The sequence below is a fragment of the Carcharhinus amblyrhynchos genome, chromosome 14 (assembly GCF_965287045.1).
Source record: "Carcharhinus amblyrhynchos chromosome 14, sCarAmb.v2.hapA, whole genome shotgun sequence".
Taxonomy (NCBI): domain Eukaryota; kingdom Metazoa; phylum Chordata; class Chondrichthyes; order Carcharhiniformes; family Carcharhinidae; genus Carcharhinus; species Carcharhinus amblyrhynchos.
This window is the reverse complement of record NC_137337.1, coordinates 57,495,853-57,514,854: the sequence shown is the minus strand read 5'-3', so window position 1 is coordinate 57,514,854 and position 19,002 is coordinate 57,495,853. Positions and strand designations below refer to the sequence as shown.

The 19,002-nt window shown below is 42.6% G+C and overlaps 1 protein-coding gene across 2 annotated transcripts in view; it reads left to right on the top strand.

Annotated features, from left to right (window-relative positions):
- The window catches only part of cdan1 (codanin 1), a 135,527-nt gene that overhangs the window by 45,059 nt on the left and 71,466 nt on the right, over window positions 1-19,002 (top strand). For both annotated transcript variants that reach the window (XR_013888572.1, XM_080202936.1), the window contains exon 9: window positions 4,927-5,016. Coding sequence is in view for 1 of the 2 variants with exons in the window: in XM_080202936.1 (XP_080059062.1) it covers window positions 4,927-5,016 (90 nt within the window). In the remaining variant the exon portion in view is untranslated. The remainder of the gene's footprint in view (window positions 1-4,926; window positions 5,017-19,002) is intronic.

The window sequence follows — 19,002 nt, the reverse complement described above, 5'->3', positions numbered from 1 at the left end:
GGTCTGGCCCAAAAGTTAAAATTCTAAACTGGGGCAAGACCAATTTTGATATTATCAGGCAGGATCTATCAAATGTTAATTGGGGGAGTCTGTGGGAAGGCAAAAGGACATCTGTTAAGTGGCACACTTTCAAAAGTGTGTTAGCTAGGGTTCAGGGTAAGTCATTCCTCTTAGAGTGAAGGGCAAGGCTGGTAAAAGTAGGGAACCCTGGATGACTTGGAATATTGAGGCCCTGGTCAAGAAGAAAAAGGGGGCATATGACATGCATAGACAGCTGGGATCAAGTGAATCCTTTGAGTATAGGGGGTGTAGGAGTCAAGTTAAGAGAGAAATCAGGAGGGCAAAAAGGGGACACGAGGTTGTTTTGGCAGATAAGGCAAAAGAGAATCCGAAGAGCATCCAGAAATACATAAAGGGCAAAAGAGTAACTAGGGAGAGAGGAGGTCTGTTAAGGATCAACAAGGTCATCTATGTGAGGACCCACAAAGATGGGCGAGATCCTAAATGAATATTTCTCATCAGTATTTACTGTTGAGAAAAGCATGGAAATAAATAGTGATGTCTTGAGGGGTGTATGTATTACAGAGGAGTGTGCTGGAAGTCTTAAAGTGCATCAAGGTAGATAAATCCCCAGGACCTGATGAAGTGTATCCCAAGACATTGTGGGAGACTAAGGAGAAAATTGCAGGTCCCTTATCAGAGATATTTGAATCTATAGTCACAGGTAAGGTGCCTGAAAAATTGGCAGGTGGCAAATGTTGTGCCTTTGTCTAAAAAGGGCTGCAGGGAAAAGCCTGGGAACTACAGGCCAATTTACCTCACATCTGTGGTGGGTAAATTGTTGGAAGTTATTTTAAGAGACAGGATCTCCAGGCACTAAGAAATGCAAGGACTGATTAGGGGCAATTAGCATGGCTTTGTGAGTGGAAAATCATGTCTCACAAATTTGATTAAATTTTTTGAAGAGGTAACCAAGAAGGTAGATGAGGACAGTGCAGTTGATGTTGTCTACATGGACTTTAGCAAGGCCTATGATAAGGTACTGCATGGTAGGTTGTTGCATAAATCTCACAGGATCTAGGGTGAGGTAGCTAAATGGATACAAAACTGGCTTGATGACAGAAGCAGGGTGGTTGCAGGGGATTGTTTTCCAAACTGGAGACCTGTGACCAGCCGAGTGCCTCAGGGATTGGTGCTGGGTCCATTGTTATTTGGCATTTATGTAAATGATTTGGATGAGAATATAGGAGGCATGGTTAGTAAGTTTGCAGATGACACCAAGATCAGTGGCATAGTGGACAGTGAAGAAGGTTATCTCAGATTGCAACAGGATCTTGATCAATTGGGCCAGTGGGCTGATGAATTGCAGATGGAGTTTGATTTAGATAAATGCGAGGTGATGCATTTGGTAGATTGAACTAGGGCAGGACTTACTCAGTTAATGGTAGGGCATTGGGGAGAGTTACTGAATAGAGATCTAGGGATATGGGTTCATAGCTCCTTGAAAGTGGAGTCACAGGTGGACAGAGTGGTGAAGAAGGTATTCAGCATGCTTGGTTTCATCGATCAGAACATTGAATAAGAGAGTTGGGACGTCTTGTTGAAGTTGTACAAGATATTGGTAAGGCCACACTTGAAATACTGTGTACTGTTCTGGTCACCCTATTATAGAAAGGATATCATTAAACTAGAAAGAGAGCAGAAGAGATTTACTAGGATATTACCAGGGCTTGATGACTTATGTTATAAGGAGAGGATTGATTGACGGGGACTTTTTTCTCTGGAGCGTAGAAGGCTGAAGGGTGATTTTATAGAGGTCTGTAAAATAATGAGGGGCATAGATCAGCTAGAAAGACAAAATCTTTTCCCAAAGGTAGAGGAATGTAAGAGGGCATAGGTTTAAGATGAGAAGGATCAAAAGAGGCAGTTTTTTCATGCAGAGGGTGGTGATTGTCTGGTACAAGTTGCCAAAGATGGTAGAGGCGGGTACAATTTTGTCTTTTAAAAGCGTTTAGACAGTTATATGGCTAAGCTGGGTATAGAGGGATATGGGCCAAATGCAGGCAATTGGGACAAGCTTAAGGGTTTAAAAAAAGGGCAGCGTGGACAAGTTGGGTCGAAGGGCCTATATCCATGCTGTAAACCTCTATGATTCTATGGTTTATTGCTTTCTAAGGCAGTCTACTCTACATCGGAGAGACCAAATGCAGACGGAGTAACCGCTTTGCAGAACACCTCAGTCCGTAGGACCCAGACCTTCCTGTCGCTTGCCATTTCAACACAGCATCCTGTTCACTTGTTCACATGTCTGTCCTTGGCCTGATGCAATTTTCCAGTGAAGTCCAAAGCAAACTGGAGGAACAGCACCTCATCTTCCAATAAGGCACTTTACAGCCTTCCAGACTGAACATTGAGTTCACCAACTTTAGAGCATGAAGTCTCCCCTCCACTGCCGCTCTATTTACTTTTATTTTAGTTTATTTCATTTCTTAAACTCTTATTAATCCATTTTCTTGATATATATTGTAACTATTAATTTCTTCCATCGTTTTGCTTGTCCTCTTCTAAATCTCGCTTTCCATCTTGTTTCTCACTTTCCCCACTCCACCAGGATCATCTGCCACATTCCTTAGGCTGTCCCTTGACATTCAGCACCTACGTTCTGCCATTTACACGTTCCGATCTCTTAATGGAGACAATCAGCGCCACTGTCACTGTTTATAACTACCGTTTACAATCCCCTTTGTCCTTTTGTCTATGGCATCTTGGACAGTTATCCACCCATCCACCACACACACACACACCCCTTACAATATAAATCTCATCCTATTTTCTTTGTTCTTGTCACTGACAAAGCGTCATCCGGATTCAAATGGCTCTATTCTCTCTCCATAGAGGCTGTCAGACTTGCTGAGATTTACTAGCATTTTCTGAATCTGTTTTATTAACGTTAGTTGAGATATGAAGGTATGATCACTGGGGAATTCCTCTGCTCTACTTCTAAATAGTGTCTGGGATCTTTTGATATCCAAACGAGAAGCAGACAAGGTTTCAGCTTAACAGCTCCTCCTAAAGATGGTACAACTGACAGTACATCATTGAAGTGTTAGCCTAAATTTTTATACTCCAGTTTCTGAAGTGGCCTAAAACCCACAGTCTTCTAACTCAGATGTGCAAGTGCTATCACTGAGTGTGGTAAACTGCTACTGAGGCACTGCAGGTGTCGCCTGATTCTATTTCACAAGTTCCCTCCATTATCAAGTCCAACCATTGTAATTAGATTGGATGTGAACTTGGAATTTTCTTTTATTCTTTTAAGAACACAAATGTCACTGAGAAAACCAACATTATTACCCAATGCTAATTGCTCTTGAGAATGCATGTCCATTATCTCTGCACTCTGTCTCTTATCTTCTAACCAATTATTTGCTCATGAGGATGGGTTCACTCTAATGTGCTTCCATTTTGCTTATGGTCTCATGTGAAACCTTGTAAATATCTTCAGGAGATCCATATATATAATCGTGCTTTAAGTGTCAAAAACTCCTTCAAATGTATGGAGGCACAAAATACTTCCTTTAATAAAGCAGAAAGGTCAATTCAATGTGAATTTAGAAGTCCATAATTCAATATTAATTCTGTTTTGTAGCATTTTCAAGTACTGAGTTGAAGCTGACCCCCGTGTTATACCAGATAAATAGTTAGCCCAAAATACAGTAAACCATTATTTATTTAGAAAGAAAGTTAAAATACAACTATTGTTACAAATCTTTTCATGATTGCTTTGTGGAAGTGAAAGGTTCTAAAAACACACTTTATGAAAATGTAACTTTTTTTCCAAAAATATACTTTATTTGTAAAAATCTCAAATAAACCATTGCAAATCTACATGTCTTTGAATTGCAAACAGTGCAGAGTTAAACCTTTTTACAGTTCTATACAAACATAACGTTTCAAACCTTAAAACTATATACATGCCTCAAAAATTACTGTGTGCCATTATTTCTCAGATTGGCACACAGTTGCGCAGGTCAAGGGTGTTCTGCAGTTCCCAGGCCCTTGGTCTGCCTCCGTTAAAAGGCCTTACAGTGTGGCCTTTCCCAAACCACCTTTTTTCCAAAAATATACTTTACTCATAAAAATCTCAAATAAACCATTGCAAATCTACATGTCTTTGAATTGCAGACAGTGCAGGATTAAAACTTTTTACAGTTCTATACAAATTACAGTTATAACATTTCAAAACTTAAAACTATATACATGCCTCAAAAATTACTGTGCCGTTATTGCTCAGATTGGCATGCAGGTCGAGGGTATTCTGCAGTTCCCGGGCCCTCAGTCTGCCTCCGTTAAAAGGCCTTACAGTGTGGCCTATGAAAATGTAACAATTTACTTGTAGTAGTAGTAATACAAAGAATTACATAGAGCAGAGAACCATTCATTTAGCTCAAATGGTCTCTACTGGCATTTATGATTTACATGAGTCTCATCCCATCTGTCTTCATCTATTCTTGTCAGCATATTCTTCTATTTGTTTCCCCCTCATTACTAATCCAGCTTTCTATTACATACCTCCATGCTATTCATCTCAATGCTCCATGTGGTAACAAGTTCTTTATTCTAACCATTCTCTAGGAAAGAAATTTCTCCTGACTTCCTGATTTAATAATTAGTATATTTATGATCCTGAGTGAAAACCTCTCTCCTGTTTCCTCCCCGTCAAACCTCTTAATTTTAAAGCTCTTTAGGATATCTCTCAGTTTCAATTTCAAAGTTAAATATGTACTAAATATTTTTGTTTCTATACATTTATTCATTTGTGAGTTGTAAGTTAAATTTGTCAAGGTTTGATGCAAACAATGAAGTGATGTTTTAAGACACAATAGAAACACTGATTAAGGAGCAGTGTCCATAACTGTCTTTCAGAGATGTCTTCTATGAATTGCTGCGTGAGTGGGAGGACAAGCATACAAATCCTGGTTGGGAGTTTGAGAGATCATTGGGTCTTCGAATCAGGTATGGCAGAATGTTGCCATTCTTAGGTTGGAAAGGGGATCAGGAAACTGAAAACTATTGGTGCACATCCTTGGGGACTTCTTTGTAATCCAGTTTTGGATGTGTAGCTGTGACAAAAAAAGTTTCATTCTTTAATTACAGTGTGGATACATTTCCTGCTACCAGAAGTCATGGTTTGCAGGAGAGGATTTGGAAACCAGAAGATGTTAAGTGGGATGAATTGAAAACAAATCTAGTGGCTCAAAACTGGGCATCCACTAGGTGCTATGGACTATCCATAGCTGCAGAATTGTATTCAATCACATGAAAAACTGAAAGCCTGACATATCCTTCACTCGACCATCATCATCAGGCCGGAGGATCAACCCTTCCAATAGGGAGTGAAGAGAGCATGTCAGGAGCATCACCAGGCACACCTAAAAATGCGGTGATAAGTTGGTGATACTACAACACAGGATTCGATAGATGTGAAACAATGGAGACAGCATGAAATTGACAGAGCTAAGTTATCTCAAAACCACTGGATCAGATCAAATACCACAGTCCTGCAACATCCAGTTGTGATTGGTGGCTGACAGAAGAAGAGGCTCTACAAACATTCCCATCCTTTTTTGATGGGGAAAGCCAGCACAATAGTGCAAAAGATAGATCCATCTTGGCCTCTTTTCGAGGTCCTCCTCACAGATGCCAGTTAACCAATCCTCTGTCCGTGGTAATATATTGCCCCCAACTCCATGAGCCCTTACCTTACCTGTTAACATTTTATGTTGCGCCTTATTGAATGCCTTTTGGAAATGCAAGTCATAAAGTCAGAGGTTTACAGCAAGGAAACAGGCCCTTCAGCCCAACTTGTCCAGGCTATCCCTTTTTTTAACCCCTAAGCTAGTTCCAATTGCCAACATTTGGTCCATATCCCACTATAGCCATCTAACAGTCTAAATGCTTTTTAAAAGACAGAATTGTACCCACCTGTACTGCTACCTCTGGCAGCTTGTTCCAGACGCTCACCATTCTGTGAGAAAAAAATTGTCCTTGGACCTTTTTGTATCTCTCTTTCTCCTCACGTTAAACTTAAGCCCTTTAGTTTTAAATTCCCCTATCTTTGGAAAAAAATATTGACTATCTAGCTGATTTATGTCCCTCATTATTTTATAGACCTCTATAAGATCACCCCTAAGCTTCCTATGCTCTAGAGGAAAAAGTCCTAGTCTATCTAGTTTCTCCTTATAACTTCAACCATCAAGTCCCAGTAGCATCCTAGTAAATCTTTTCTGCACTCCGTGGTTTAATAATATCCTTTCTATAATAGAGTGACCAGAACTGTACAATGTCTTGTGCAACTTCAACAAGACATCCCAACTCCTGTATTCAATGTTCTGACCAATGAAACCAAGCATGCCAAATGCCGCCTTCACCACTCTGTCCACCTGTGACTCCAATTCAAGAGTCACATGTACCCCTAGATCTCTTCATTCTACAACTCTCCCCAACACCCTACCATTAGCTGAGTAAGTCCTGCCCTGGTTTGATCGACCAAAATTCATCATCTTGCATTTATCTGAATTAAACTCCATCTGCCATTCTTCAGCTCACTGAAAACAACACTCTACAACCACTCTCATCAAGCCAATTTTGTATCCATTTGGCTATCTCAAGTATACTACGTCTTCTGGTTCCCCTTCATCTACCTACTGCTTACACAATCATACAGCACAGAAACAGGCTCTTAGGTCCACCATATCTATGCCGGCCATCAAATATATACTAATCCCATTTATCAGCCTGTCATGCCTTGGCAATGTACATGCTTGTCCAGATGCTCTTAAATATTGTGACAATACCTGCCTATGCATTCCATATTTTCACCTCTGGGTGAAAATGAATTCCTCAGATGCCCTCTAAACCACTTACTCCTCTTAAACTTGTGCCCTCTGGTCTTGGACACCTCTGCCATGAGGAAAAGATTCTTAAGACTTACCCTGTGCCACTCAATTTTGTACCATTTATGTCAGATCCCCGACCAGCCTCCTCTGCTCCAAGGAAAACACTCCGTCTATCTAGTCTTTCCTCATAGTTGAAACTTTCCATCCCAGGCAACATCCTGGTGAACCTCCTCTGCACCTTCTCCAGTGAAATAGCTTTCTTCTGACAGTGTAGTGACCAGAACTGCATACGTAGAATAGTACAGGCCCTTCAGCCCTCGATGTTGTGCCGAGCTATGTCCAAACCCAGGATCAGGTTATTCCACTCCCTGTCATTCTGGTGTTCTCCATGTGTCTATCCAATAACCGTTTGAAAGTTCCTAAAGTGTCCGACTCCACTATCACAGCAGGCAATGCGTTCCCCACCCCGAGTAAAGTATCTACCTCAGACACCCCTCCTATATCTCCCACCATGAACCTTATGGTTATGCCCCCTAGTAACAGCTACATCCACCCGAGGAAATAGTCTCTGCATGTCCACTCTATCAATCCCTCTCATCATCTTATAAACCTCTATTAAGTCACCTCTCATCCTCCTCTGCTCTAAAGAGAAAAGCCCTAGCTCCCTCAACCTTTCCTCATAAGACCTAGCCTCCAAACCAGGCAGCATCCTGGTAAATCTCCTCTGCGCTCTCTCCAATGCTTCCACATCCTCCTTATAGTGCGGTGACCAGAACTACAACACAGTATTCCAAATGTGGTCTCACCAAGGTCTGGTTTAGTTGCAGCATAATCCCACGGCTCTTAAACTCAAACACCCAATAATAAGTGCTAACACACTATAAGCCTCCTTCACGGCTCTATCCACTTGAGTAGCAACCTTCAGACATCTGTAGATATGAACCCCAAGATCTCGCCGCTCCTCCACGTTCCTCAGAACCCTGCTGTTGACCCTGTAATCTGCATTCAGGTTTGTCCTACCAAAATGAATCACCTCGCACTTATCAGGGTTAACCTCCATCTGCCACCTTTCTGCCCAGATCTGCATCCTATCAGTGTCTCTCTGCAGCCTGCAAGAGCCCTCCACCTCATCCACTGCTCCACCAATCTTGTCATCAGCAAATTTACTAACCCACCCTTCAGCCCCCTTTTCCAAGTCATTGATAAAAATCACAAGAAGCAGAGGACCCAGCACTGATCCCTGTTGTATGTTGCTGGTAACTGGCTTCCAGTCTGAAAATTTTCTCTCCCCCACCATCCTCTGGCTTCTATGAGACAGCCAGTTACTTATTCAATCGGCCAAATTTCCTTCAGTGCCACACCTCCTTACTTTCTTCATGAGCCTACCATGGGGAACTTGATCAAATGCCTTACTAAAATCCATGTATACGACATCAACTTCTCTATGTTTTTCTACACACTTAGTTACTTCCTCAAAGAATTCAAAGTTGAGAGGCAGGATTCACCCCTCATGAAACCGTGCTGCTATCCCTGATTAAACTGCATCTTTTCAAATGGTTATAAATCCTATCTCTCAGGATGCTTTCCACTAACTTTCCAACCACTGAAGTAAGACTAACTGGCCTATAATTACCAGGGTCATTCCTATTTCCTCTCTTGAAGAGAAGAACAACATTCGTCACTCTCCAGTCCTCTGGGAAAATCCCCGTGGACAGAGAGGACCCAAAGATCAAAGCTAAAGCCTCCACAATCTCATCTCTTGCCTCCAATACTCCATCTGTGGCCTATCAATGTTTTATAAAGTTGTACCAAGACCTGCCTGCCCCTATAATTCTATGCCCTGTCTAATGAAGGCAAGCGTTCCATATGTCGCCTTCACCACCCTATCTAACTCTGCTGCCGCCTTTAGGGATCCATGAACTTGTATGCTAAGGTCTCTTCGTTCCTCAATACTCCAAAGAGACCCACCATTCAGCGTGTATATCCTACCCTTATTAGACCTCCCAAACTGCATTACCTAACATTTTCAGGATTAAATTCCATCTGTTGTTCTGCCCAGCTTACCAGCTGGTCAATATCAGTTTGTAGCCTCATACTATTGTCCTCTCTATCAACACCACCACCAGTTTTTGTGTAACCTGCAAACTTACAAATTATACCTTGCATCCAAGTCATTAATGCATATAACAAGGGTGGTACAACACTGATCACAGGTTTCTAATCACAAAAGCAGCCCTCCACCATTACCCTTATCTCCTGTTAACAAGCCAATTTTGGGCCCAACTTGCCAACTTTCCTTGAAAGGTTCTAACTTTTTGGATCAGCCTTCCATGTGGGACCTTGTCAAAGGCATTACTGAAGTCCATGTAAACCACATCAATTGTGCGACCTTCATCAGCTTATTTACCTTTCCAAGTACTCAATTAAGTTAGTTAGACAGGACCTTCCACCAACAAATCCGTGCTAACTACCCCTGATCAATTCCAAGTGTTGATTAATCCTGTCCCTCAGAATTTTTTCCAATAATTTCCCTGTCACTGATGTTATACTAAGTGGCCTCTAATTACTTAGTTTATCCTTGATTTCTTGAATATAGATTAGCTATACTCCAGGTACTTCAGTTGTGGCCAGCAAGGATTTAAATGTCTCTGACAGAGCCCCTACAATCTCCTCCTTTGCCTCCAATAGCAGCCTGGGATACATTTCATCAAGCCCTAGCGATTTATGCACCTTTATGCTTGCTAAAACATCTAATACCTCCTCCTTATTAATCTTAATGTGCTCTAGAATTTCACTGTCCCAACTGAAATCCCCAACTATAATGGCCTTTTCCATGAATGTACATGAAAAACATTAATTTAAAACCTCACCCACATCCTCTGGCTCTACACACAGATTACCCTGCTAATCTCTAATAGGTCGCACTCTCCCCCTGGTCATCCTCTTGTTCTTAATGTACTTGTGAAATGCTTTGGTGTTTTTGTTAATCTTATCTGACAATAATACTTTGTGGTCCCTCTTTGCCCTTCTAATTTTTTTTTTAAGTGCCCCCCTACGCTCTCCCTACTCATGAAGAGCCTCCTCATTTTTGTGCTCTATGCTTACCATATGCTTCCTTTTTTAACCGTGTTAAACCCTTGACATCCAGGATTTCCTGGCTTTGCTGCCCTTGTCCTTCGCTCTTTGAGGAGCATGTTGGCACTGAACTCTCACTACTTCACTTTTAAGACTCCCATTTCCAAATGTAGATTTACCTGCAAGTATTTGCTCCTAGTCTACATTTGCCAGATCCTGTCTAATGGTATTGACCTTCCTCCAATTCAGACATTTGATTCTAGACTATCCTTATCCCTTTCCATAACCATTTTGAGACTTAGAGTCGTAGAGATACACTGTAGGGAATCAGGCCCTTTGGCCTAACTCGTCCATGTCGTTCATGTTTCCCAAACTAAACTAGTCCCATTTGCCTTCATTTAGCCCATATCCTCTAAACCTTTCCTATCCATGTACCTGTACAAATTTCTATAAAATTATGTAATTGTACCCAGCTCACTCCATATGCGCACTACCCTCTGTGTGGAAAAAGTTGCCCCTTGGTTCCCTTTTAAATTTTTCCCCTTTTGCCTTAAACCAATGCCCTATAGTTTTGGATCCCCCTATCCTGGGGGAAAAGACCTTGGCTATTCACCTTGTCTATGACTCTCATGATTTTATAAACCTCTATAAAGTCACCGCTCAACTTCCTATGCACCAGGGAAAAATCAGCCTCTTCTTATAATTCAAACCTTCTAATCCCTCGTAAATCTTTTTTGCACCCCCATTCCAGTTTATAGCAAGGCAACCAGAACTGTACGCAGTACTCCAAATGTAGCCTTACAAATATCTTGTAGAGTTGTAACATAACATGCCAACTTCTGTACTCAATGCTCTGATCAATGAACGCAAGAGTGCCAACTGCCTTTTTCACCACCCTGTCTACCTGTGATATCACTTTCAAGGAAGTATGTAGGTCTCTGTTCGACAGCATTCCCTAGGATCCTACCATTAACTGTGTAAGTCCTGCCCTAGTTTGTCTTACCAAAATGCAACACTTTGCATTTATCTGAATTAAACTGCCGTTCCTTGGCCTACTGGCCCAGTTGATCAAGATCCTGCTGTAATCTTAAATAACCACTTCACTGTCCACTACACCATCAGTTTTGGTGTCATCCTCAACTTACTAACCATGCCTCCTATATTCTCATCCAGATTGTTTATGTGAGTGACAAACAATAGTGGACCCAGTACCAATTCCTGCCATTATCTCCAAAACACTTGGCCACTTATACTTGACTAGTTGCCCAGCTTCTGTCCCTGGGATTAGGTCTAGTGCTATCCAACCCATAAGACTGTAAGATATAGGAGCAGAGTTAGGCAATTTGGCCCATTGAGTCTGCTTCACCATTCAGTCATGGCAGATGTGATTCTCAGCTCTATCTATGTATTGGCACAAAAAGATCTCCTGGACACACTTTAAAAAATTCCATCTCGTCTAACCCTTTCACACTTAAGGCAATTCCAGTTAACATTGACACAGTTGAAATCCCCTACTACTATAACCCTATTGCCCTTGCACACCTCTGTGATTTGCCTACATATCTGCTCCACTCTCACCCCCCAATTGTTACGAAGTCTGTAGTACGATCCCAACAAAGTGATCGCACCTATTTTATTTCTAAGCTCCACACATATGGCCTCATTTGAAAAGCTTTCTCAGACATCCTAATTTCTTATTGATGATTTATTTTATCAATAATGCAGTGTCCCCTCCTATTTTACATTCCTCCCTATCATGCCTGAAACTTCTAAATCCTAGAACGTTGAGTTGTTAGTCCTTCCCTTTCAACCATGTGTCAATTACTGCAACAATATCATATTTCCACATGCTAATTAACACTCAAGTCCATCTGCCTTATCAGACATGCTCCTTACATATATTTTAATGCAATTTAGCCTTCCATACCTCCTATTGTTTAAACATCCTCCAAAAACTCTAAATACATTTGCTAAACAGGATCCCCTTTAATAAAACGATATTGACTTCTAATTGTTTTTCTGGCTTGTTGTTAAGACTTTTTTAATAATAGATTCCAGCATTTTCCCAAAAACTGATGTTAGGCTAATTGGTCTGTAGCTCACTGTTTTCTCTCTCCTTTTTTGAAAGGCAGTGTACATTTTGTCAACTTCCAATCTAATAGGACTGTTTCTTGTGTCCAGGACACAGCTGGGCAGACGTTGCTGGGTAGATGCCGGTGTTGTAACTGTACTGAAAAAGCTTGACTAGGAGTGCAGCAAGTTCTGGAGCATAAGTCTTGCTATAGTATTTTCAGGGCCCATAGTCTTTGCAGTATCCAGTGACTTCAGACTTTTGGTATGTGGAGTGTTTCATATTGGTTGAAGACTGACATTATGATGCTGGACCTCCAGAGAAGGTCGAGATGGATCATCCACTCAGCACTTCTAGCTGTAGATTGTTACAAATGTTTCATTCTTATGTTTTGCACTGAAGTGCTGAGCTCCTCCATCATTGAGAATGGGGATGTTTGTGGAGCCTCCTCCTCCAGTGAGTTATTTAGTTGTCCATCGCCATTGCAGCACAGATTCGTTAAGGGGAAGTCGTGTTTGACGAATTTATTGGATTTCTATGAGGATGTGACTAGCGCAGTAGACGGGAACTGGTGGGTGTGGTGTTTTTAGATTTCCAAAAGGCGTTTGATAAGGTGCCTCATAAAAGGTTGCTACAGAAAGTTAGGTGCATGGAGTTGGGGGTAAAGTGTTAGCGTGGATAGAGGATTGGCTGTCTAATAGGAAGCAGAGAGTTGGTATCAATGGGTGCTTTTCTGATTGGTGACTAGTCGAGTGCCGCAGGGATCGGTGCTGGGGCCTCAGCTATTCACCATTTATATAGATGATCTGGAGGAGGGGGCTGAGTGTAGGGTGACGAAATTTGCTGATGACACGAAGATGAGTGGAAAAGCAAATTGCGTGGAGGGTGTGGAAAGTCTGCAGAGGGATCTGGATAGGCTAAGTGAGTGGGTGAGGACCTGGCAGATGGAGTATAATGTTAGCAAGTGTGAGGTTATCCACTTTGGCAGAAATAATAGTAGGAGGGATTATTATTTAAAAGATGCTACGGTGCAGAGGGACCTGGGGGTCCTTGTGCATGAGTCGCAAAAACCCAGTCTGCAGGTGCAGCAGGTGATCAAGAAGGCGAATGGAATGCTGGCCTTTATAGCGAGGGGGATAGAATATAAAAGTAGGGAGGTCTTGCTGCAACTGTACAGGGCACTGGTGAGGCCGCAGCTGGAGTACTGTGTGCAGTTTTGATCGCCGCACTTGCAGAAGGATATATTGGCCTAGGAGGGAGTGCAGAGGAGGTTCACTAGGCTGATACCGGAGATGAGGGGGTTGGACTATGAAGAGAGACTAAATAGACTGGGTCTGCAGTCGTTGGAGTTTAGAAGGATGAGGGGGGATCTTATAGAGACGTATAAGATAATGAAGGGGATGGATAGGGTAGAGAGATTCTTCCCGCTTAGAAAGGATAGCAGGACTAGAGGGCACAGGCTCAAGATAAGGCGGGGGGTGCAGTTTAGAACGGAGTTGAGGAGGAACTTCTTCACTCAAAACATGGTGAATTTCTGGAATTCTCTGCCCGTTGAAGTGGTGGAGGCTACCTCACTAAATATATTTAAGTCACGGGTAGATAGGTTTTTGACAGACAAGGGAATTAAGGGTTATGGGGAGAAAGCGAGAAAGTGGAGCTGATCCACTTCAGATCAGCCATGATCTTATTGAATGGCGGGGCAGGTTAGATGGTCTACTCCTGCTCCTATTTCTTATGTTCCCCACGCTGTCAGCTCCCTTCTTTCCTCCATACTTTACTGAGCCTTTGTGGAACGCTTTTAACCAATGGGGATGGGTGGGTTTGAGTTGACTGGGAAGTTAAAAGTTTTTAGATTAGATTATTGAATGGCAGGGCAGGCTCGAAGGGCGAGATGGCCTACTCCTGCTCCTATTTCTTATGTTCATTCACAGAAAGAAGTGTAGGAATTGCGGAACTTAGATCTGATCTGTCGGTTGCAGAATTGCTAAACTCTATTATTTGCTGCTTATGCTATTTGGCATGCAAGTAGTTCTGTGTAGCTTCACCAGGCTGACATCTCATTTTTGGATATGGCTGGTATTGCTCCTGCCATGCCTTCCTGCACTCTTCACTGAAGTAGTGCCATCCATTCCATTCAATGGGCAGCATTGATGGCATACTGGTTAGAACTGCTGCCTCACCGCACCAGGAACCCAGGTTCAATTCTGGCCTCAGGTGATTGTCTGTGTGGAGTTTGCAGATTCTCCTCGTGACTGCGCAGGTTTTATCTGGATGCACAGGTTTCCTCCCACAGGCCAAAGGTGTGCGAGTTAGGTTGATTGGCCATGCTAAATTGCCCCTTAGTGTCAGGGGGACTAGCTAGGGCAAATACATGGGGTTATATGGATAGGGTCTGGGTTGGATTGTAGTTGGTACAGAATCGGTGGGCCAAATGGCAGCCCCTGCGCTGTAGGATTCTACAGTTGATCTGGCTTGGTGCTAATAGCAGAATGGGGGATATGCTGGGCCACAAGGTTACAGATTATGGCTGCATACAATTCTACTGCAGCTAATGGTCTTTGCTACCTAATGGATACCCAATCTTGAGTTGTTAGATCTCAAGAGTGGTTTAGACTTTATTCAAAGTCTATCCCATTTAGCAAGTATAGCGCCACACAACACGGTGGTGGGTATCCTCAATGTGAAGATGGGACTTTGGCTCTAATAGGACTGTGCGATGGTCACCCAGGAAAGTTTGGGGCCAACAATGGTATACTTGATGGACCTAGTCTATCTAAATTAGTTTGCTTTGTTTGGAATTATTTTGACTTACTTGGATGATTAAATTATGAATAAACAAAACTTCATATTCAAGTTATTTTTGATTTGATTTTATTATTGTCACGTGTATTAGTATACAGTGAAAAGTACTGGTTTTTTGCGCACTGTAGCTAGGGTATAGAGAAAGTTCAACTGCAGGGTAGGTCCATTCAAAAGTCTGACAGCAGCAGGAAAGAAGCTGTTCTTGAGTTGGTTGGTAGGTGTCCTTAGACTTTTGTATCTTTTTCCCAAAGAAAGAAGGCGGAAGGCAGTCTACCACTCTTGAAGACCAGAGTAGTAGACTGTGTGTGGAACCAAAAGAGATGGGGGAGATACTAAATGGGTTTTTTGCATCCGAATTTACTGAGGAAACGGGCATGGAGTGTATGGAAATTGGGCAAACAGCAGGGAGGTCATGGAACCTTTACAGATTAAAGAGGAGGAGGTGCTGGCTGTTTGAGGCAAATAAGAGTGGATAAATCCCCAGGACTGGACAGGGTATTCCGACGGACCTTGAGGGAGGCTAGTGTTGAACTTGCAGGGGCCCTGGCAGACGCATTTAAAATGTCAGTATTCATGAGGGAGGCGCTGGATGATTGGAGGGTGGCTCATGTTGTTCCGTTGTTTAAAAAAGGTTCCAAAATAAATCTGGGAAATTACAGGCCAGTAAGTTTGACATCGGTGGTTGGCAAGTTATTGCAAGGTGTGATAAGGGATAAGATCTACAAATGTTTGAATAGACAGGGACTTATTAGGGAGAGTCAACATGGCTTTGTGTGTGGTAGGTCATGTTTGACCAATCTACTAGAGTTTTTCGAGGAGGTCACCAGGAAAGTGGATGACGGGAAGGCGGTGGATGTTGTCTACCTGAATTTCAGCAAGGCCTTTGACAAGGTCCCTCATGGGAGGTTAGTTAAGAAGGTTCAGTCGCTAGATATAGATGGGGAGGTTGTAAATTGGATTAGACACTGGCTCAATGGAAGAAGCCAGCGAGTGGTTGTGGAGGATTGCTTCTCTGAGTGGAGGCCTGTGACTAGTGGAGTGCTGCAGGAATCAGTGTTGCAGTGTTGTTTGTCATCTGTATCAATGATCTGGATGATAATGTGGTAAATTGGATCAGCAAATTTGCTGATGATACAAAAATTGGAGGTGTAACGGATGGTGAGGAAGGTTTTCAAAGCTTGCAGAGGGACTTGGACCAACTAGAAAAATGGGCTGAAAAATGGCAAATGGAACTTAACATAGACAAGTGTGAGGTATTGCACTTTGGAAGGACAAACCAAAGTACAACGTACAGGCTAAATGGTAGGACTCTGAAGAGTGCAGCTGAACAGAGGGATCTGGGAATACAGGTACAGAATTCCCTAAAAGTGATGTCACAAGTGGATAGGGTCGTAAAGAGTGCTTTTGGTACATTGGCCTTTATAAATTGGAATATCGAGTATAAAAGTTGGAGTGTCAAGGTAAGGTTATATAAGGCATTGGTGAGGCCAAATTTAGAGTATTGTGTACAGTTTTGGTCACCTAGTTACAGGAAGTATGTAAATAAGGTTGAAAGAGTACAGAGAAGGTTCACGAGGATGTTGCCAGGACTTGAGAAGCTGAGTTGCAGAGACAAGTTGAATAGGTTAGGACTTTATTCCTTGGAACGTAGAAGAATGAGGGGAGATTTGATAGAGGTGTATAACATTTTGATAGGTATAGCTGGAGTGAATGCAAGTAGGATTTTTCCACTAAGGGTAGGGGGGAAAAAACCAGAGGCATGGGTTAAGGTTGAAAGGAGAAAAGTTTAAAGAGAATATTAGGGGGGGCTTCTTCACGCAGAGAGTGATGGGAGTGTGGAATGAGCTGCTGGATAAAGTGGTAAATGCGGGGTCATTTTTAACATTTAAGAAAAACTTGGATGGGTTCATGGATGAGAGGGATGTGGAGGGATATGGTTCAAGTGCAGGTCAGTGGGACTAGGCAAAAAATGGTTCGGTACAGACAAGAAGGGCCAAAAGTCCTATTTCTGAGCTGTAATTTTTTATGGTTTCTATGGAAGAGAGAGAATGTCTGATGTGCATGGGATCCTTAATTATGCTGGCTGTTTTTATGAGACAGCAGGAAATGTAGACAGTATCAGTGAGTGAGAGGCTGGTTTGAATGGTAGAGTGGGCTTTGGTCATGACCCTTTGTAGTTTCTTGTGGTCTTGGACAGAGCAGGAGCAGTATTTGGCTTCAGGTGATTATGTGGACTGTTTCCAAGTGGTTGCAGTCTTAGTAAGAGTCTCCAGGTTAATTATATTATTTGTAACAAATATTTTTGCATGTTAAGTAAACATTAGTATGAATGAATTGAAATCTCTGTAGGTGTGTGCTTTCTTTCCCCATCACCTAATAACTTGGTTACAGCCAGCAAAACTCTTAGCTAGCAATTCTGACGAATTTATTGGAATTCTATGAGGATGTGTCTAGTGCGGTGGACGGAGGGGAACCGGTGGATGTGGTGTTTCTCGATTTTCAGAAGGCGTTTGATAAGGTGCTGCACAAAAGGTTGTTACAGAACGTTAGGGGGCATGGAGTTGGGGGTAAGGTGTTAGCGTGGATAGAGGATTGGCTGTCAAATAGAAGGCAGAGAGTAGGTGTCAATGGGTGCTATTCGGATTGGAGGTTGGTGACTAGTGGAGTGCCCCAGGGATCAATGCTGGAGCCACAGCTATTTACCATTTATATAGATGATCTGGATGAGGGAGCTGAGTGTAAGGTGTCAAAATTGGCTGATGACACAAAGATAAGTGGAAAAGCAAATTGTGCGGAGGGTGTAGAAAGTCTGCAGAGGGATCTGGATAGGCTGAGCGAGTGGGCAAGGACCTGGCAGATGGAATACAATGTTGGCAAGTGTGAGGTTATCCACTTTAGCAGGAATAATAGTAGGAAGGACTACTACTTACAGGGCGAAAAGCTGCAGCATGCTACAGTGCAGAGGGACCTAGGGGTCCTTGTGCATGAGTCGCAAAAACCCAGCCTATAGGTGCAGCAGGTGGTCAGGAAGGCAAATGGGATGCTGGCCTTCATAGCGAGGGGGATTGAATATAAAAGTAGGGAGGTCTTGCTGCAACTGTACAGGGCACTGGTGAGGCCACAGCTGGAGTACTGTGTACAGTTTTGGTCGCCGCACTTGCGCAAGGATATTTTGGCCTTGGAGGGAGTGCAGAGGAGGTTCACTAGGCTGATACCGGAGTTGAGGGGGTTGAGCTATGAGGAGAGGCTGAATAGACTGGGCTTGTACTCGTTGGAGTTTAGAAGGATGAGGGGGGATCTTATTGAGACATATAAGATGACGAAGGGAATGGATAGGGTAGAGGTGGAGAGGTTCTTCCCGCTCAGAAGGGACAGCAGGACTAGAGGGCACAGCCTTAAGATAAGGGGGGAGCAGTTTAGAACCAAGTTGAGGAGGAACTTCTTCACTCAAAGGGTGGTGAATTTCTGGAATTCTCTGCCCGTTGAAGTGGTGGAGGCTACCTCGCTAAATATATTTAAGACGCGGGTAGATAGGTTTTTGATAGGCAAGGGAATTAAGGGTTATGGGGAGAAAGCGGGAAAATGGAACTGAGCCACTTCAGATCAGCCATGATCTTATTGAATGGCGGGGCAGGCTCGAAGGGCTAGATGGCCTACTCCTGCTCCTATTTCTTATGTTCTTATGTAAACATCATATGCAGCCAATGTTTTGTCTGGAATGGTGTGCACTGATCTAAATCAGGATCAGACGTGCTTTGTTTTCTAAACTTTCTTTCCATCATAATAAGAATGCCATGTGTCAATAGGAAAATAGGAAAATAGGAATTGCTAGATTTTTTTTAAAAAAACACCACAGTCCATAATACTTACCTGCCTGCCATTCTGTAGTTTGTGATACAATGATTATGGAGTTGTGGACTAATTGTATCAATTATTCTCTCAATGAGGCTAAAGGCCCTCAGACACGAGGCAAGGAAAACCCCAGAGCTGAAGAGCTTTGGAAACCGTAAGTCCAAAGTTATCGCTTCCTCTTGAGCACACTACACTTAACATTTGTCATTTTCTGAAATAAATTTCTTAATTTGCATTGGAATAAATCAATATAAGCTTGCCACCACTCACCTTGGTAGCTTGCTTCATTGATCACTCTTGTTG